Source organism: Toxotes jaculatrix, chromosome 17 (assembly GCF_017976425.1).
Source record: "Toxotes jaculatrix isolate fToxJac2 chromosome 17, fToxJac2.pri, whole genome shotgun sequence".
NCBI classification, from domain to species: domain Eukaryota; kingdom Metazoa; phylum Chordata; class Actinopteri; family Toxotidae; genus Toxotes; species Toxotes jaculatrix.
Window position 1 is genome coordinate 1563918 of NC_054410.1, and position 21570 is coordinate 1585487.

Here is a 21570-nt window from a genome sequence, read left to right on the forward strand (position 1 = left end):
GGATTAACATTTTGAATGCAGGACTTTTTCTTGTCAGGCAACGTAAAGAGTATTTTTACAGTGTGGTGAGTTAAGGTCATAAAACCAGACTGGCACAGAGTCCACCTCACCTACCAGACAGGGCCACAATGTGGAGATGAAACGGTCTACATATCAATATTATGAATGGTGAAATTTCCGACAGTTCCAGAAGGCAACACGGAAGGCGCGCTCCCCTAACGACTCCACGGTTCTGTCACTAACAGAGGAGCACTGAGATAGCGGGACACCGAACGCGTCTGGACCGTGTGGAAGAAGAATCGTCCAGTTCGGTTTGTCCGTTACCGTCCAGCTGAAAACGGTACCTCCTCTCTTATTGAATAATACCGCTCGCTATTCTAAGAACTTGTTGTAGTTTAAAAGCGATCCGGGATTCACTTCTGAGCGTCACTCTGCCATGATGCACGGGTTAGCCAGCTAACGTTAGCCGGAAAACTAGCATCCGCTGTTTGGGGGAAAGTCGCGGAGTCCGAGCTCCTTTTCTGGGCTGTGTGCGGGTGATTAAACCGGGTTAAACATGGGGGAAAGTGGCTGGTTCGTGGAGCCGTTCCGCTATCTCCAAGACCCCCACCTTGTCGCCCGCTTTCAGCACATTTGTGGAGTACGCGGGACGTTTTCGAGAACAGTCTGTGCCAGTAGTACTGCCACCAACATCAGCGGGAGCAGCAAGGAGGCGGACCGGACTCGCTCGCACAAAAACGGTGCTTGCCATCATCACATCACCGGGGGAAATGAGAGTGAAAACTTGGCCGTCATTGGAGCCGGTGAGGGGGAGAAAACACAAATGACAGCAGCGGGGATTCGGAAGAGGATTACTGAGTCAAATGTTGCGAAAACCCACGGGGAAGAAAGTGAAACTGGCACCCAGAACGGGGCAGTGGTGTCCGCAGAGACCGCCGGGGGGGAAACGGTTGGTGTGGGAAGTAGCAGCAGCAGCAGGCGCAGCCTCGCCGGGGCTACAGCCGCGGGACCAGACGGCAGCAGCTCAGTCGGGCCGGGCTTATCAGGGGCGACCGAGGTAGAGGAGAGCGAGAACGGCAGCGAGGCCCCGGGTCGCTCACAGAGCAGCGCGGTGAAGCCCCTCCGCAGAAACTCTCTAACGGGCGAAGCCGGACAGGAGTTCCTGATCGAGAACCGGTTCTTGTACTACCTCTTCACTTTCGGAACCGAGCTGGGCAACGAGTTCTTCTACATCACATTCTTTCCCTTCATCATTTGGAACCTGGACGCCTTCGTGGGCAGGAGGCTGATCATGGTCTGGGTCTGGGTCATGTATCTGGGACAGTGCACCAAGGATGTGATCGGTTGGCCCCGGCCCGCTTCGCCGCCGGTGGTCAAAGTGGAGATGTTTTACAACTCGGAGTACAGCATGCCGTCCACACACGCCATGTCGGGCACAGCCATCCCGCTCTCCCTGTTCTTCATGACCTACGGCCGGTGGGAGGTACAGTAAATGCATCTTAGCACACTTAACAACCGTCACACTCGTCAAAATGTAAAGAAGGAGAAGTAGGCAGGAGCCACTTCCCTAAACTGAGAAAGTTCCCCCTGTGATGTTTCACAACAGTTGCCTCTATTTGCTCGTTGTCATTGTTCCATAGAAGTCAGATCACTTGAGAACAAAATAAACAGTAAGCAGTGCTCCATTCAAAGCGAATTTAATACAAATTCCATAATGATTTATTAGTGGAAACTTTATTCTTCAAATGTTTAATTTTATACTTGTTTGCGGACGAATTTGACATTTGCATGTTCAAGTGATCTGCTGTGCACTGACTAAAAGACTCTTTGGTTAATATTTATAATTAATTAATGGTCATTGAGTCTGAGAAATGTGTTTTATTTTAGTGTGTCCTGCAAAGATGCACATTTACATCCACATTATTGCAGAAAACAGAATCAGGCTAAGTCATTGTTACCTTCACCCACTTGGCTTTTACACTTTTGCTCAAGGACACTTTGATATTTCCTGACTTGGCATCAAACCTGTAATGTGCTGACACACAGGGCGGCCCATTTAAGCCTCTTTAAACAGCCATTAGAAGGTGGGAGTATTCCACGGCGGTAGGTTGTCACAGAGCTGGATCGGCGTCTGTGTAAAAGGCAGAGCTGACATGTCGGGACAGACGACAGACGCCAAATCACACACTGGGGCAGTACCATGCCGGCTTTGTTTGGTTCAGTGTAAACAAGCAAAGCCGACATAATGAGGGATCTTCTTAACAACAATATATCAGGCTGTAGATGTCTCCTCCCACACCCACCTCCGCTGCCAGCTCCTGATACAGGATCACTGAGACTTTGCCCTCTGAAGTCAGTCTTCTGAAGCTTTGTCATTAACAATTAAAGAGCGGTTGGCTCAGTGGATACAGTGACAGCATGCAGGGTGGCTGTACAGCTGTGTGAGCACATTTGTTGACTGTTTACTTTCTGTACTATGGTGAAATCAAGCTTGTTGTGGATACAGTAAGACTAAAAGTCTGCAGTAAAACTCATGACACTGCAGAAAAGACAGTTTTGACTTTTGAGGGTTTTTTTTTTTAGAATATTCAGCAACAGTTTTGAGTTTTCATAGTTTTCATAGTCCTCTGTAAATGTAAACGACTGATTAATCAAGATGACAGAGAGCAGATAATGTGTAATCGTTGTAGAGTTAATCCTATGTACGGTGGCCATTTTAGGACATCTTGGACTCAGCTTGTAAGGCTCAGGTGCTGTATTTTGTCAGCCTCAGTTGTACTTTGGCTCGTCCATATTGTAACGTGACTATTAACATGTAGTATACAGCATTTTAGCATGTTAACCGCTTAGTGTGTAACATAGTGCGTGCCAACATGTGTGAGTAAACATTTAAACGTTGTCAGCTTTGGTCAGTGAAGCATCTCTTGATGAGAGCCTGTAGGGTGAGATCTGTTCAAGTCCATAAAAACCAGTCAAATTGTCCTGAATTACTGAAATAACATTCATGCAGGAATTTTGTTTTAACAAGCCGTTCTCTGTTGATCTTTGCCTCATCTCCCCCTGTTCACTCAGGAGGAACAACACTCCATTGTGTCCGGTCTGTAAAAGCCAACAGAAAGTCTGTGTAGTCCACCTCCATTGTCTCTCTGTGCATCCGCACAGTGATGAACATGAACAGCGATCTGCAGGAAGTCCATTAGTTTCTTATGCAACTGAGTGTGTGCAGATGAGTTTGTCAGCTGGGCGGATTTTTGCTCGTTGACCAGAACTGTAGTTCAGTCTAGAACCGAAGTTAAAGAACTGAAGTTCTACACAAACTGGGGAATCGACATCTTCACGGCTGAGCGTGAAAGTTTATTCTTGACCTTGGAAAAGGTTTCTTGACAAAAGAACAATCACAGCTTAAAGATTTTTCAGTAGCTTAGTTCAGTATGCACATCAGGTAATGACAACGGAGCTAACTCCTTCAACTGAAGACTAAGAAATCCTCTGAAAAAAAAAAAACTAGAACATGAGGATTGGCCCGTTGGTCGTCTGCCTCTTTTGTTGTTGTTTGGCTTTTGTTTAGCGAGCTACGAATCACAGCATCGGCCTGACCTGGATTTCTGGCACTCAGATTTCATGAGCCTGTCCTGATAAACTACAGGAGTCTACTCTGGTTAAAGACTATTGTAGCTTAGGCACCAGAGGTCAGAGCATTGGAGCGGTGAGCAGAAACAAGAGTGAAGAAACACCCCCAACCATCACACTGGTGATGTTACTAAAGAGGTGTGACTGATTTACGACACTCTGCCTCCCGGTTTGTCTGCCAGAGGAGGAGATAAGAGAGCTGACCCCTGGCTGTTGAGTGTGGTACTCTGAGATAAGACTGGTTTAATGTGTGTATCGCTCTCCTTTCTCCTTACTGTCACAAAAGGTTTCCCTGCATTGATCAGCCCAGCGATGTGTGTAACGTTGCCCAAACCCTTCCCTAAATGGCTTGTTAAACACTTCGAACAAATCAATCTCTATTCAAGGTCTCGAAATACAAACAGCTGACTTGCTTGTGTGGAACAGCAGATAAGGCGTTGACCTCTGTCTCACTTTTTCAATCTGATGCTCTCACATTTATTTTGGTCTCAAATGTTGTTCTTCAGCTTTGCCCCAGCTGGGGTTTTAGTAAGTGCTGAGACCTGCAGGCAGAAGTGATAGAGCTGCACCTTGCGTCTGACTTTTCTCTGCACCTGTAAATCCTCCTCTGAGCTTTTCTTCTTCAGTCACTGTTCTTTCACTTCACTTCGTGACTGGAGTGTATTTAACAGTAGATCATGTTTTCCATGTTTTCCATATTGTTGACATTATTATCCTCCTGCACTGACGGTACGTTTAAGCCAATACAGTTTATAGATTAAATAGATTTTATGGTCTGACCAACGCGGTCTTGTACAACACGCCCACACATCAGGTCATAGTTTTTGCTCAACAGATTTATTACCAAACAAAGTTTGGCTTTGTACCAGACAGATATGAAGTGTTTTTCCTCACATGTAAGTTACCTTAGTCATAAAACAGAGCAGAGATCACACAGCAGGCAGATTCACCCTAACAGAGAGGATTTCATTCTCCTGAACAACTGTGGACATAATGTCCAACTGTGGACATAATGTCCTGCAGCGTTGCTGTCTGATCTGACCCACCGTCGTCATCATTTCCTCTGTCTCTTGGTTTGATGTATGATTCATTAAGAGCTGCAGTTTATCTCTGACTTGCTGTGGTGTCATCACTGTGGTGGAAAGTTTATGGAAATGCTGTCTAAAGAGATAATGAACGTTCCATGAAGATAATGTCGTTCTTTGTCTTGACGGAACATGAAACATTAAAGTTTGTAATGATACTAAAGTTCTTGGGTTTTCCATGTAAATGATAACTGATAAAGCCCGAACACCAATCACCAGTTTCCACAGTCAGAAAAAGTAAAAGTGGAATCTGGTCATAGCTCAGTTGTAAAGTCCTCTGCTGCCAAGCCGCTGACCTCTGTCAGCCGAGGAGTTTGTAGCTGCGCCTGGTTCAGTTTAGCCGACTTCACTGACGTTCAGCGTTCAGGCGACAGACTCGAGTCGTGCCGCCCTGCCTCACGCTGTTCGATATGCTGACCTTCACGCAGCTCGCCGTGCTGCCGCTCCCTTCTTCGTTCTGTGTACGATGATGCAGCAAAAAAAAACGTGAGTCATTAATCTGATGACTTTAGATTTAATTTAACAAAACCAGAAAAGACTTGTAACTGAACTTTGACTTTTTTTGACCACAGCCGTGTGACTTGATAAGCTCCACAATCCGTCTAACCGCAGCCAGTCATGTTGTATGAGGAGGGGAGAAAGATAGGCATAGAAAGATAACAGCACATATAAAAGCTACAGAATCCAGAAGTTGTCTTTAAAACATCAGGGCGATAAACTAAACATGTCGAGACTCTGAGAATACTGTTCATCCTCCTGAGCAGAGGAGGAAGGGTTTGTCCCGACCTCCCCTGCTCCTTTCTGTAGCCGCTCTGTGAGGTTTCCTGCCGATTCTCTGCCTCGGCCGACTTGTCTGAGCAAAGCAGGAATGTTTGGATTTGGATGGGCCGCAGTCAGACGGTCCTCCTCCCATCCCACCGCCCTCCTCCGGCTCAGACAGTAACTCGAGCCAGATGTCTCTATGGAAGATAATGGAAAGAGTGAAATAAGGAAGAAGACGAGTGACAGAGGAGAGGCGAGGAGGAGAGATGGAGAAGGCACAGAGGAGAGAAGTGGTTTGGGGCGAGGAAAGGGATTAATGCAGAAGAGTGAAGAGAATGAACAATAGAATAGACTAAAGGGCAAAGAGAGGCCTGGAGAGGAAGATGAGAGTGTGAAGAGGAGCTGAGGAGTAGTGAGGGAACAGAGAGCAGATGAAGGACAGATGGAAAAGAGATGCAAGAACGGAGGAATCAAAGTCTGATGAATAGAACAGCAGTTACTTAACCAGAAAAATGAAGAGTATTTTTTTTATGACATGGGTTTCTTTGTTATGTTGTCCAGAAAAGAAAACACGGTAAACAGGCTTTGTGAGAGACTTCCTCCCTCGAGCAGGAACATGAGGTGGGAACACTGCAGCTTTTCCTGCAGGCATGAATGAGTTTGACAGTACAGCGTTTCCTAGGTCCAACCCTGAGTCGGACATTGTGTTTTCATTCAAATTGTAGATGAATATCAACCAAAAATCTCTTCTCTTGCATTCAAAAGACGGAAAAGCGCCTTGATGTTTGTTTTTCTTAAGAGTAGTTTAAGCTTAAGAGCTGCAGTTGTTGGTTTTTAAAGCAGAGAGAGGAGAGAGATCTTTCATGTTCACATTCAGTGACTGTTGCATCAGCTGTTTGTATCTTCAAACGTAGCTTAGCTTCTTTAGCACGGTCAGAAGAGCCAGAGTAAGATTTTCTTCCACATTTACTCATTTTATTATCCCAATATTTACAGTCGTTGTCACGTCACCAGTTTAATGTGAAACTTCGGGAAGTAAGTGGATAAATGAGTCAAACTTTATAAATGATTTTTCAAAACCAGGGTGTTAGAATGATTTGTTACAGGGCCACAGAGCACAGTGACGACACAGCTGTAACAGGCAGCTGCAGTACTCAGAGACTGTACTGAGGTGTTTGTTCTTTAACTTATATGCTGTTTAATGCTTGTACCCCACCACACTGCAGAGTGAGAGAGACAGCCACAGTTACTAGTTACATGTTGGCAGTGTAGAAAGTCAAACACAGCCCGTCCTGGGAGCTGTGTGGTTTGGGTGTGTGTATGCACCGTATGTATGTGCAGTATATGTCATGTTAGGGAGCACAGAGCAAACCCTCCTCTGAGGCTAACAGTCAATTAGCAGTGTGCAAAGAACCACAAGCCACACAAAAAACACACCATGTCCATAAAACTGTGCATGAGGCGGCCGCCACCGCACCGCTGTGGTCGCAGGCCTGAGGCCAGAGCGAGCATGCAAACACGGCCGTGGGACCCGGAGACACATGCTCTGTTTGCACACGGACAGAGCGCACTGTTTGGACAACATGTCCCCCCCCACCCCCCACCGTTGGTTTTTCCCAAAGTGTTGATCTGAGCACGTCGAGCGGCTGCGTCTGACTCGGCTTCGCAGCTAATCCACGCACATAAAGACGCTTGTTTCTCAACCAAAACCTCCCTCCACACTGACCTCGTTTCGAAAGAGGTCTCAGAGTTTATAATTGACTCTTTCAAGTGAAGCCTGGTGGTTAGAGAGACACCTGGAGGAGGGACTCACAGGTGGCTGTGCTGTGGCCTGCTGGCTGACTCTGGGCATGGATGGTTAAAATGTAAATTCATAATTTGATTTCATATTCATAATTTTCCGTTTCATAGTTTGTTATAAAGGAAGGCTAATGTTAGCATCCTCACATGCTCCCATCGTTTATCACGTTAACAAGCTAACGATAAAATCAAAAATGATGAATAGATTTAGAGCTTTATAAACCAGGAAAAGAATCTTCAGATTTCTGTTATCAAAAGAGTTGCAGATTAATCTTCTGTTGATCGAGAATGAGAAGTTGGACAGACATTTCCGTCTGTCCAACTTCTCATTGGACAGACATTTCCGTCCTTAGAGCCATGCCGCTCGCGTGGCTGCAAATTATTATGGACACAAACTGCTTTTGCATGAAACCGTTCTGAAGCTCAAAATATATGTGGCCTCTGAGTTTTTCTTTGTTGCCTTGTCAGTTACTTAGGAAATTCATAATCCACTGTGCGGTGTACTGTCTCTGGTTTTACCACACAGTGTAAATTAAACACAAAACAAGTTATTTGAGGGCAGTCACAAAAACAAAACAAAAATAAATAGATGCAGTTATAGAGAATCAGAAGCCTTCTCAGGGCCTGCTCATAGTAAAATAATAATATTTCATGTACTTTTCCATTACGCACATGCTGTGAACTCGGCGCATGCCTTTGGGCAGATGCAGGTAGATTTTACCTGTGGTTAGTTTATCTCCGACTGCTACACTGGCAGATAAGCAGCCTTGTTTCGAACAAAGGTTATCGCTGTGTTACAAAAATACATCTGTCCAGAGAAACACTAAGAGGCTGGAGTTCAGTGGCCACCGCTGCCACTATGTTTTCATCCATCAGGAATGTTTCATACATTCATACGTTTCTTACTGTGTGAGCTTAAATACTCGGCTTACACACAGCTTAGTGTTAGATAGTGCTTTGATGACGAATAATTAAATCCTCCAAAAAATGTTTCACCTCTGCTCGCTCTATAAAATGTGTTTGTGTAAGATAGTGACATGAGCCAGCTCCTCCAACAGACACACGTGATAAAGTCTTACACTGTGACCTGTGCGTTCGTCTCCATCCAGCAGCATCAAACCGTCCTCCACCCAGCGTCATGTAACCCTGGAGTGTGAGAGGAAATCCGAGCTACCTCGACACACCGGAGCCACAGTGAGGAGAACAAAAGGCTTTTAGCAAGTGTGCAGACCTCAGCAGCACGGTGTTTCATCTGTCATCTCTTTCAGCCGAGCTGTCACTCATTTTCTCTTTTCTCCTCCTCCTCTTCATGGCTGCGATCACGCTGCAGGCTGCTGGTTAGTCAGTACATGGAATAGTCGATAGAAAATTAGATGGCAAATATTTTGAATATCGATCCCTGTGTAAGTGTTTTTTTTTTCAACCTTAAATCCCAAATTTGACAAAGTTTCAGTTCCTTAACTGAGAGAATTTGTTGGTCTTCTTTGTTTTGTGTATGACAGTAAACCGAATGTCTGCTGACCTCAGTGGTTTCAGTATCACGCTCGATGTGACTGATCCACTGTGTTTTTGTCAGTGTCTTTATAAAATTCACCCTTTCCATTGTGCGTTACACTCATTCATTCATTCGTGGTGACCTGCCTCATCAGTCTTTAGTGCCACATAAAAACCCCCGGCCTCATGTTACCTTAATAAAACGCTTCCAGCGAGATCCGCTCAGTGAGTTACACAGATTGTGTTGCTCATGTTGTCAGATTTGAGCCGTGACAGACCCCTGAACAACACTTCAGAGCTTACTTCCATGTTGTAAATAAACTTGGTTACACAGAGTATCTTTGGTTTGTGACTGTGTTTTCGGTGTTGCATCTCTGTGCTCACGTTGCTGATGGCGCTCAGACGAGCTGCCGACACCTGAGCGATGGGAGGTTTACGTGCTCCTTTCAGCACCGCATCACCTGGTCTGAGCTGCACCAGGCCGGGCGTTGAGTTACACGTCACATGTCGGTCCCCGCGGCTCCGGATCTGATTTTGTGGCACACGCTCATGTGACTCAGATCAAAACTGTGGAGCAGTCGCTCCCTGCAGCCTTTTTACAGTTTACACTGATTAGAGAACAAATAATCAGCTTTCTGTCCCTCCCTCTCTCTCTTTGCTAGAAGCCAAGTACATACGTACTGATAAGGGAACAACAGAAAGCTGTATTTATGAGCTCCTCTGAGTCAGTACTCACTGCATCACAGCAACATCTTATCAAGGCTTGTTACAAACTGCACACTAAACAAAATGGAGCTGAACGCCAGCTTTTCTTATCTTTCTAGGTCAAATTCATTTATATGCCACATTCTGATGTGTTGACTTATTAACAAGTAGAGTTATGTGTTACATGCATAATGTAAAACAGGTTACAGGTTTGAATTCAGCTTTAATTATGTTAAAATATTTAGCTCTGTATGCTTAAAGGCGACTGGTTAAATTTCCAGGCGCTGCAGGTTTGTGATGGAAACTGTCTCCTTTCGCCTCCACAGTACCCGCTCACACTGGGCTTCAGCCTGGCTCTCTGCTGGTGTCTGCTGGTCTGTGTCAGTCGGATCTACATGGGAATGCACTCAGTCCTGGTAAGTTTGAGCTAATGCACAAACACACACACACACACACACACACACACACACACACAGAGGTGGTGCCAGCGTTGCCACCTGCAGGGACAGTGCAGCGTCTGAACGTGATAGCTGACCTGTAGGAAACAGTATCTGACCAACAGTCACTTCAGCTCCAGAGCTGGACCACGGAACAGTTACTCATATTTATCACAGTTTATTTTTCTGACAAGAATAGAAACAAGAAGAAAACATTTTTCACCAGGCTTTTTTTTTTTTACAGCTGAAAAAAAGTTGACTTTAAAGATCCCCTCCGTAATCTCCGCACCATGAAGCTCAAACATCACAGGGAAGCAACAGGAAGCAAAACACATTTTTGAGTGTGTGTAAACTAAACTGTCGGTCTTTGTTGTTGTTTGTACGATGTGATTAGTGGGCAGGGTGTGAAACAGAAAACCTTTCCACCCACTGATTTTAAGCAGGAGCTGGAATCTGAGCTCAAGCCTCCAAACAATGGTTTTCCTGCTTCAGACGCTTGAAATGCGGAGAAACCAGCCCAAGTTTACCAACATCTGCCAGGTGTCTGCGACTCATTTACACCCAGCGGGGGTTGTTTGTGTTGTTGTTGGAGGGATGTGGCTGAAATGACGAACACTGAGCTTCTGTACAGCCTGTCAGCTGTTCCCTAAAACGACCTCATGCTTTAGTTTTGTTATCTGACTGTGATTTCATTTTAATCTGTGAAGTTCGTTCATGCTGCAACGTTCACTGGGCCTCGTTAAGTGTGCAAAGATGGATGATATCCTCTGTCCTCTCTTTCTTTCTTCATCACGTCCCCCATCATGCTTAGGCCTGTGTTCGTCAGCGGTCAGTGCACATGTGTAGGTGGGTCAGACCACGAAAGGCAGCATCTCGCAAACCTCTCTGTCGACCTGCTGAGGAATAGTCCTGCCTGCAGAAACCTGCCCCTTCGTCTTTTATCTGCTGTTCTCACGTTAGCAGATTGTTTAGCCGTCAGCAGGGCTCAGATCACAGCGGTACAACACAGGCACTGTCACGAAAAAACACAATCCAACACCGCTGTGTGGGTGTGTTTACTGCAGGTTCACCTACAGACTGACTTGGTTGCTAAAACACTAGAAAAAAAAGATAAAATAAAAACACTAAGGATTATTTTCATTATCGGTTTGATCTGCTGATTATTTTCTTGATTACTGATTTTTGATCAAATCAAACTTTTGGATTAAAAAACGCCTAAATTCCAGATTTTTAAGACCCCCTGCTGTTCCTCCTTCAGAGGTCTAGAGGCGTGCCGGCCTGGTTCAAAGGCTCTGGCTTCAGTCAGATTACAGAAATACATGTTCTGGCAGATAATTCCGACGGTCAGCACAGACTTTGGTGTGGGTTTTCCTGTCCATGCGTCAGGCACACTAACCTTGTATGGGGTAATTCCTCTCACTGGTAAATGATGTCAGTCTCAGTGTGCTGTTGGGGTTGGGCTGTCTGTCGTCAGGGCAACAGTGTCCGTGGTCGCGGCAGTGTCACAGTGACTGATGGATGGTGGTGTGGGACCAGCAGACATTACAGCACGCTGGCTGTCCTCCCAGATAAACTTTAGAAGGTAATTCCACATCAGAGGCTTTCTGTAAGGGCTTTCTGTGGCTGCCTGCAGGTGGTGTCGCAGTCCAGACCTCCACCTCCGGAGCCCCACGCACATCTGCCGGCCTGTGTTACTCCATATCTCACCACTGTCTCACCACAACTCTCTCTCCATCTGTGAGCATCTCGGCAGAAAAACACGTTCATGTTTTCTCCTCAGATAAACAAGATCTGACCAACACAAAGTTTTACGATGATTAAATCAGCAGTTAATTAGATTTACAATTCACAGCGAGTAAATTATAGGACACAGGTCTGAGTCATCCTCCTCCAAACAACTTCAGACATGCTCGATTTGTCCAGGCTAATCACATTCATGTGCATCCGTGGAGCTAATAATACCACAACTGTCTGAGAAAATCACACGCTACAAATCCCCAGTGCGAGTTCATTACTGTGATTATGGTTCTGACAGTGAGACAGGCCTTAAGTCCTCATAAACTCTATGAATAACATTGCCAAGAGTAATATCACATTCACTGAACGGGTGTCTGTGCAAGTTCTTTGATATTCGTCTGATTGAAACCAAGATGGTCCCACGAGTTCACACGGGGTCAAACGAGCTGTGTGCAGGAGTCCACACAGCACATCTGGATTTTCTGTGACCCCCCCCATTCTGCATTTGAAACAGCTCCAGTTCACCTCAGCACACCTGCACACCGTTTTTCAGGTACTTGGCAGGTGGACGTCGTTCCAAACATCCTGGAGAACGTGCCTCAGTTCTTGTGTGGATTTAGTCCGTCTCAGTGTCTCTTGTCTCTTCATGTGGTCCCAGACTGACTCCATGATGCTGAGATCAGGGCTCTGTGGGGGCCAGACCATCTGTTGTGGTGCAACTGTCATAAAATGGCTTAAATTTAACTTGGTGAACTTTGCAGAAACATCTACTATGGGTTTATAATTTGGACAAACTTCTTCTTAAACCTTCATTATTTCCGTCTGTCAGGGCTGCAGAAATACTTGTGGTGAGATTTTTCCTGGGAGCACCCGGCGCTGTCCGACTGAGAGCATTGTTTGTCATTAGTCCCTAAGAAAGGACGGTTTAACCACCTGCTTCCTTCCTACAGAGGACTTTCACTATTTCTTCCTGTGACAGTTTGCACAGCACACGTCCCTCTCTGCTCCCTCTCACTCGGCCTTTTCCTCGTCCTCCTCCTCTCTGTCCTGCATGTGACCACTCGAGGTTCTGTCACACTAGATACAATCTTCTGTCAAGTTAACAGGAAATATAATGTTGCCTGTGGCTAAATGAGTTACGCTCTGGGCTGAATTATGTCTCTGTCTCTGGGTTAATGTGATACTGAAGAAAACATAAAAACGTGATGATTCTCAGTCAAGTGTCCTCTTACGCATCATTTCTCAGGGGATTTCTAGATGTTCTGGGTTGAGACCTCAGAGCTGAAGTTATGTGAGAGTGTTCGTCTGTGGGAGGACGTGTACAGAGCTCGTTTCCACCTGATAACACCGTCTGATGTCTGAGCGCTGAGGACTCCACAGTCAGGCCATATGGGGACTGTTGTGTTTCAGGGAGTGGAGCTTGCACACATGGTGAGCCATTAGCGGTCTGCTCTGCCAGGCCCGCCGGGCGCTTAATGTGTTCTGGAAATCATCACGCCCAATGAAACGACTTCCTCCTGCTTTGTTCTGCAGGAAGAGCTCGGAGACAAAAAGCTGTTCTGCCACCGATGATGTTGTTGACATCTGCAAACCTTTCGCCCGGCTGCTAAATGAGCGCTGTCACCCAGAGTTTCTTTCTTGATTCAGAGGTTTAGATTTTAAAATGAGCAAAGTCCAAATGAGGATTTTGGTGCTTTTCATTTACTTTCTGAAGAATCTGGATGTATTTGGGTTTTAGGTTTTTCTTTTGCACAAAACATGGGACAGAGACGTGGACGTTCACTACTGTCTGACTTTTTCTTTTCTCTTTTTTTTATTTTTAATTTCATCTGACTTTCTTACAAACCCGTTTGTCTGACATTTTATTGGCTAATTGAACAATTAATTAAATGAATGAGACACATAACTGAATAATGGAAATTACATGCAGCTGCAGCTCTGATGGATGAAGCTGATTTTACTTGACGATATATTTACATTACTTGGGGAGTAGAGACTGTTACGATTCACCTGCTGTCCATGTGTCCACAGCTGGTACTGCAGGAGTCACAGCGGGTCAGGCTGTATACACAGGGCTGTTAGTGGTTCTGTTTGCACTGACAGCATATACACTCATTTATTTTCATTGTGAGCCACTTTAGATAAAAGCATCTCCCAAATGAGCGCGTTGTTCCTTCGGGGCGCTGTGCCACCGGCTCGAGCTCTTCCTGGACATTTTTAGATCAGGCAGCTCATTGTTTCAGAGCTCCCTCTACTTGTGTCAGTGGAGGAGAAAATTACAGACGGCTGGAAGCGTTCACTCACTGTGTGCTTGTCATTAAGAGAGCAAGAGGGCTGATAAAAGTTTGCAGCGGCAGCAGTGGCAGCACTGATAAATCTCAGTAACCCTCTGAGAGGCTTCCTGCGCCTTATCTCTCTGCTGAGTCACCTGTAAATGGCCGCACAGTAAAACGTGTCCTTGCTGTGTGCCGTGTGCTGTCGGTCACTCTGCCGGGACACGTTCCTGCTCAGCGGCGTGCCAACATGTGACTCTGCAGCTCTGGGCCTCGTAGTTCAGCGCGGGTTAGCGACCGACTGTGAGAACAGGGTTTACATGAACCACAACATGTATTTAAGCAGCCAAGTAGATATTTAAACTGTAACAGGACCTTTGTTTCCTGCCAGTGTGGCCGTACGAGCCGGCTAACCTGCCAGACGCAGCTGAAATGTCCCAGTGTTTGGCCGGTGGATGTGAACGGGTGTAAATTTACAGTAACCGTCGTCAGTGTCTCCTCCAGGGAAAGTGAGCACTGATTCGACACCTGCTGTCAGACTGTGAGGCTCAGTAAACACTGTAAACACCTGAGTCAAACTTATTAAACTTCATAAATTTTTTAACCAGGTTTCTCATGTGGATAATATTCATGTATGTAGATATAAAGACAAACAGCGAAGCACCAGTCTGATGCTTTTCCCTCTGATACTGATTTAGTGTCAGAGCAGGAAGTCGACTGTCAGTTTGCAGCTCAGGTCAATAAATGAACGACTGTGTTGACCTTTGTGTTTGTGAGTTCACTGCCATGTTGAACTGGCTGACTTCCTGTTTCCTGTCAGCAGTCCTCAGCTTCCTTTAGCCATCAGGAGGAAATGCACCAACAAATATTTATTTAAAGAGACGGTTACCCGATTCAAATGCTGCACAAAAGACTCTCTGCTCAGGAGACAGACCAGGTTGTCCACTCACGGAAAGGTTGCTGCTTCAATCACTGTCTTCTACCGTCCACATGTTAAAGTGTCCTCAGCAGGACACTGAACCCAGCATCGGTCCTGATGGTCAGACCAGCACCACGTATGGCAGCTTTCTGCTCTCGGTGTGTAGACGTGTGAATGACTGATTTGGATTTAAAAAAAAATAAAAAATCACCATCTCTGTTTCTCTGTTCGTCTTTCCCCCAGGACGTCATGGCCGGTGTCCTGTACAGCGTCCTGATCCTGCTCTTCTTCCTCCCAGCCTTGGACCTGATTGATGGCTTCAACCTGACCTGTCGCTACGCCCCGCTCATCATCATCTCCCTCCACCTGGGCCTGGGCCTCTTTTCCTTCACCCTGGACACCTGGAGCACCTCACGGGGCGACACCGCTCAGATCCTGGGCACAGGGGCCGGCGTGGCCCTGGCCTCCCACGTCAACCACTACCTGGGCCTCTTACCTGACCCGACACCAGACCAGCTTCCGTTCACCATGCCCCCCCTCAGCGTGGGTCTGGTGGCCATGGCCTTGCTGCGGCTCGTCCTGGGCGTCCTGGTGCTGGTGGCCACGCGGGCGGTGATGAAGGCCATCACCATCCCGCTGGTGTGCTGGGTGTCTGGGGTGCCCAGCGGGGACGTGAGGAAGGCCAGGCAGCACATGGAGGTGGAGCTGCCCTACCGATACATCGTCTACGGCACGGTGGGCTTCAACGTGCTCTTCCTGGTCCCGCTGCTCTTCAGCTACACACAGCTCTCCTGACTGGGTGCTCGCTCACAACAGTGAAGTGACCCTCCAGATGTTTCACCTAATGCTGTTAACAGATCGGTTTTGTTACTTCTGTTCATCCAAAACCACTTTCCTAACCAGAGGCAGCTGGTTTGGGACGATGAAGGTGAATTAAAGCCTCAACACTGATCTGGACTCGTCCTTTTTTATCAGCTTCATAGTTCTTCTCCTGATGGATGAATCAGGGGCAGCTGATGGCCTCTGATTCGCCGAGAGCTGGTAAATTTGGCGAGTGATATCTCGACGGCGTCAGAGCTGAACATCCACTCCTCCTCCTCCACCAGCTTAATTCATCTAAAGCAAAAAACAAACTGTCGACCGTGGCCTCTGAAAGACTGCAAATGCCACTGATTGCTACTGATAGAAACCTGTGTCTTAGTATTTACAGTTTTATTGATGCTGTTATTAAGAGCTCAGACAAAGAATCATACAGGTGAGAAGGCTGAACATGTTCCTGCATTTAACAGCAACATGTCACAGCTGTGTGAACTCTGATTTTACTAAATGTTTTCAGCCTTTTACCAGATGGAAAGTGTAAAGAGCTGATGATGATGAGTTCGACCTCGTGTTTGGATCAGCTGACGATTGTTTTCATCGTCCATTAACCTGCTGATTTGGTGAAAGTGAAAAATGTCTCATTTAATCTGATGAACAATCTAAAGCTCACAGACAGAATCAGTTAGAAAACAGAGAAAAACATTCACACTGACGAAGCTGCAACCAGAGAAAGTTTTTTGTGTTAAAAAAAAAAAATGCTTGATCAATTATCGAAAATCAAAAGTTTGATGTTTGAACTTTGTGTGGTTCTTTGTCTGAAAGCTTCTTAATATTAATATTTGATTTTCTTTCCTTTGTCTCGCCTCTTAAAGCAATAAGACTCTATGATTTTAGACTTCCTTATTCCTGTGTGGGAGTTTGTCCTAATGCACTAAGGTTCCTCTGCGTCCTGTGTTTAGTTCTCCGTCTTTCTGTGACCTGTCTGACTAACGGAGACAGGTTTCCTCAGAAATCGGGAATGGAATTGTGTTTGTTCGCACAGTGTTTTTTCTCAAAGGGCTCCGTCTGCTCTCTCCACTGTGTCTGTGCTTTTCTGCTCTGAGATTGATTCATTTTCCTGCGAGCTGCCAAAGCAGCGATAGGGCACATATGATCCTGAAGGAAGGAATGAAGCGTCGCTTTGTTTGGGAGAAGCACAGAGAGGTTTTCAGTAGTTTATGTTTTCCTGTCAGGATGACGGGAATCTGTCCTCTTAGCTCAGCTTGTTTCTTTAACACTGTAAAACTTGACTTCCGGTTTGATAACACGGGGATGACGCTGCTCGCAGGAGGTGGGAGGCGAGACATGTGGGTCACAGACGGTCGAGGGACAAAGTTACACATTGCTCATTCTGGAAATAATTGTTTTTCCCAGTAAAGTTATAACCTTTACCTGACATGACAAGTCAGCATGAACAGAGGCAGCTCAGGTGTTCGCTGTCCAGCACCAGCTCAGCTTCCTGTGTCCAAACACAACAGGGTCAGGACTCAACTGCTCCAGCTGTTTGTAAATCCATCATCTTCAGTTTAACGTCGTCGTTAAACATCATGTTTGTCGGTTTCAGAAACAGAAAAGCGACAGCGTCTTCATCAGAACTGTTTGTTGGTGCAGCTCGTTTCAGTGTAGGAGTACGCACGTGACCAACAGCTGGTGCAGCTGGATCCTGACCCGAGCAGAGTCCAGAGGTTTCAGATGTTCTAACTACTTATCTGCTCATGGAGCGATGGTGGATTTACTGCTACGGCTGTTATAAAGCCAAACTGTCTCCTCAGCGTCCGTGTGGACATTGACTCCAGCCTTCTGTCCCCTGTCGTCCTCCCACACTGCAGCTCAGAGTCTCAGTGATGATGGACCAACCTGAACTTTTACTGGTGTTGTTTTTTTTCTGTGCCTGCTTCACTTTTTTCTTCTGAAGTGACCAGAAAGGACCAAATCACATTCAGAATGAGCTTGAAGTGTATTTTTCCTGCAGCACCAAAATCTTTTTTAACAGCAACGTGTCCTGTTTCACTGTAAACAGAATATTTTCAGTTGAATTCCAGCTGCTTCCAGCTGTTTGTACCTGACGGATGAAACAGATCACTGAGCGTCTGTGAGCGTGAACCTTCACCTGAAGCACGAGGGACGTTTCCACTGACGTCCATCTGCACCGAGTCTCTGTCCTCCATTTTAAAGACTGAACATCTGGACAGATGTCTGATGGTTCATTCACACAGGGAGAGAAACCTGCTTCCTGAGGTTGTGTGCGAAGTGCCTTGCTCCAGGGCACATGGCGGCTGCTGCAGCGTTCAGGTGCTGCTGCCCCCTGCTGGAGGCATCTCACCTCTGATCTGACAGAGTCCAGAGAAAAACTTTCCCCGAGTCTTAATTTGCCTTGTTGACGGCAGCAGGTTCAGCAGGAAGCCGTGTGTTACGAGCTCACTTGTTGTTGTTGTTGTTGTTGTTGTTGTGTACGGTACTGTCCTAATGAGAATGCACTGTTCCCAGAATGCACTGTTTCCCCTCTTGAGCCGGACAGAAAGGGTGAAGTTGGTCCTAAATGCTGATCTGAGGTCAGATTTGAGTCGGGATTAAGGGAAAGTGAATTCAGATTAAACCAGAGTTTAGAGAAAATGTGGGATTTTAGCAGTTTACCTGCAGTCAGGCGAATGTTTGTGTTTATATTTGGTTCGTGGCAGGTAGAGTTTTATTTTACTCTCTGGTTTTAGAGGTTGATTCAGTTGGTAAAATAATAATAAGTAATTAAGGAATCAGACGTGTTTTCTTCCTGTTACAGGAGGATGAAAGAGTTTAAGGCACATACTTTGTTTTACATGTTGAAGATAAGTTTGTGTTGCACCTTTAAACAACGAGGCAAAAATATATAGAAATATATAAAAGAAACAAGGCAACACAAAACCACCACGAGTCGTGGTAATGGAGCTGAAACTTAAAGCACAGTTACACAGTTAAACCTAAACTTAAACACAACTCACTCACTTTGTCAGACTCATAATAAAACCAGGACATCGCAGATGGAGCAGCTTCACCCGGAGTTCATCCGGCTCGTTTCACACCCTGTGGCCTCGCTTTGTGCACCAACATGTTTCTTTCTGTGTGTTTTTGTCTGAAACGGCCCAAAAATGTTGCCACTGTTTTATAAGATTTCAGCGAATATTAAAATAATCCACAGGGTGAAAAGCTGAAAGTCAGAGTTCGTGTTCAGACGCTTCAGTCAGAGGAGTTTGGTTCAGAAAAATGTGGTTTCACTGTTAAATCTGATTCATGAAGAAAAAAACGTGTCGTGACGTGTGAATCAAACCGGTGATGAAGCAGGAGGAGGTGTAAACGTATAAACAGGTTCACCTGTGTGTGTGTGTGTTAGACTGAGGAAAATTGGAAAATGTGTTGGATTAATGGATTTTCTTTTATCTGTGGTAACGTATCTGAAGCTGAGCTGGTCCGAGGTCTCAGTGTTTGTTATGATCCAAACTTCTGTCTGATTTGATTTGATTTAATTTTAGTTTTTGTTGTGATTGGTGCGATCCTAAAACCTGTCACAGAAACGCTCGACTGTGTCGTTATCATCTGAATTTTGCTGTAAAATCCAAATTTCGTTGAATCAGTTGCAGAAAACAAATTTTTAAAACTTGTCTGTGTGATCTCAGACGTCTCCTCAGCTCATGGACACAATCAGGGACTTTATCTGTAAATTCTTAAATTATCATTTTTGAAAAACTGAGCACAGGAGACGTTTTTAGCTCTGGACCCGATCCAGACCTGGACCTGGACCCTCGGCCTCTGGTGGCCAAATGCACAGCTGAGGCTTTTTCTCTCTTGTTGAAATACTGGATCTCAGAGAAATGACTTTCTATATAAAATTAGTGACGTGACCAAGTGAGCAGCGGTTGAGCTGTGTCGCCGTCGCTGCGTTAGCCTGACTCTGCTGACTCATGCTTCAGTGCCTTTACTGTTCAGGAAGATGAAGCCGTTTATCTTTCCTGTGAAAACTCTGACACTTGGTTTCTCTTCACTCTCCTCTGTCGTGTTTCCTTTTGCACTTTGTAGCTGCATAAATGTTTTATTCATAATTATCGTTTCCCAAACTGCTGCTTGCCTTCACGTAAATTAGCAACAAGTGAGTCACTGTAGATAAAAACCCGAGTCGTTTTTATGTCCGTGTGTCTTTGGACATATTTACATTCACTGTTTGCATGACAAAGGAAGAGTGGAAATGAGTTTTGTGTGTTCATCTGTTTGGTTTGAGAAGAAAAATGTTCACATTTCAAAGGGTTTAATTCCAGAATGGCTCAGATGCATGTCAGAGAAAAGAGTTCTCAGCTGATTTTCTGTTTTAAACGTTTGTGTGTCTTTGAGTTTGCGTCGTCTGCGGCTCTCAGAAATCCTGTCGTTTTACTTTGGAATTAAACTCCTCGTGTTTCTGTTTGCATCAGTTGTTCAGTCGTGTCCTGATCTGACTGACGTGAACATCAGAGAACCTTTTATGCAGTTTCACAGTGTTTTTTCTATCTGCAGATTTTATTGTTAAATTTGATCTGATTCTAAACGAGGCTGTTTCTGTCTGACTGTGTGAAATTAACTGCAATAAAAATGATGATAAAATAAAGTACCTGCTGCTCTTTGCTTATCTTTGCTCCATTAGTACATAGATAATATAATGTGTACGTGATGCGAGCTCAGCAGGAAATGTCAGACCTTCACCCACAGAGGAACAAAGCCACAACGTCGGAGAAGATTTTCCTTAATCAGCTTTTACCTAAGCTTCATTTGTATCGCTCAGAAAAATCTGTCCATCGTTTTACCATCATTTCTTATATAATGATGATGTGATGTATCATGAAATCATGAGTTTGGCCGCTACACTCACTGCTCAGCTCTGTTCCTCCAGAAAGATTTTCAAAGAGTGGAAGGATTGAGCTCTGAGTGCTGGAGCCTGTTTGGTAGCAACAGTTTGGAGAATGAACTTCACCCGTTTCTTTGCTGAAGCTTTAAGCCTTGAGCTGAACTTTGAGCTCTTCTCTCAAATTCCTGCAGTTTTAACGTTTTTTGGGTCACCAGCTGTCAGTTAGCCTGTTAACATAAAGCTCATACGTGCTGTGTTTGATTCACATACTGTACGTACTGTGCACTGTGGCTAACAGGCCGGCCTGACTTTCATTAAGGCAGGATGGAGAACTAACAGACCTTAAACCATCTGTGACCAAACTGCAGCTGCATCAACCAGAAAAACTGTATTTGTAAATTAGTCTCAGTTTTATCAAAGAGTCTGGAAAACACTGTGAGTTTGCTTTGAGAATAAAAGCTGAAGACCTTTTTTAGTCCGGTCTTCGTGTTATTCTGTCTGCAGGGCTCCTCGGGGAGGTTATTTACAGTCTGCGGGCGACATTATAAACTTCTCCTTTGGGCTCTGAGCCTGAATAAAATGTGTGTGACAAAGCACATGTGAGCAGTTTTTCTGCGGCTGATCATGTTTGAATTAGACCACGAGGGTTTTCGGTGACGTCTCCTCTTCAGTGCCGCTCGTGCTGCAGAGCTGCACCTCGTCCACAGATGCTGATGTGGTGATGTGGTGTGTCACAGGACGACCGGTTTTCCACTTCGCTCTGCCAAAGCTGCCCGGCTGCAGCAGTGGAGACAGACTCCAGCTGTTGGCCTGGACATTAAAGACATTTGCCATTGTTTTTTTTCTTCTGCTGCCGAGTGGTGTGTCGACAGAGGGGAGAGCGAACAGGACTGTGGGTGAAACTCTGCTCTCCCAGTGTTTTATGGGAAATAACTGAGGGACACAAGCTGGACTGAATAAATACTGAACCAAAGACACCTGCTACAACAGAGGCTCTGAGGCCTGGAAGTTTTCATTTGTTTGCTGG

The 21570-nt window shown here is 45.5% G+C and overlaps 1 protein-coding gene across 1 annotated transcript; it reads left to right on the top strand.

The window, feature by feature from the left end:
- The first annotated feature begins 223 nt into the window (after positions 1 to 223).
- Positions 224 to 20309, top strand: LOC121197067 (sphingosine-1-phosphate phosphatase 1-like). The gene is made up of 3 exons (XM_041060445.1): positions 224 to 1483; positions 9803 to 9892; positions 15086 to 20309. Exons 1-3 carry the CDS (start codon positions 557 to 559, stop codon positions 15635 to 15637), a joined length of 1569 nt encoding a protein of 522 aa, XP_040916379.1. The 5' UTR covers positions 224 to 556; the 3' UTR covers positions 15638 to 20309.
- Positions 20310 to 21570: the final 1261 nt, after the last annotated feature.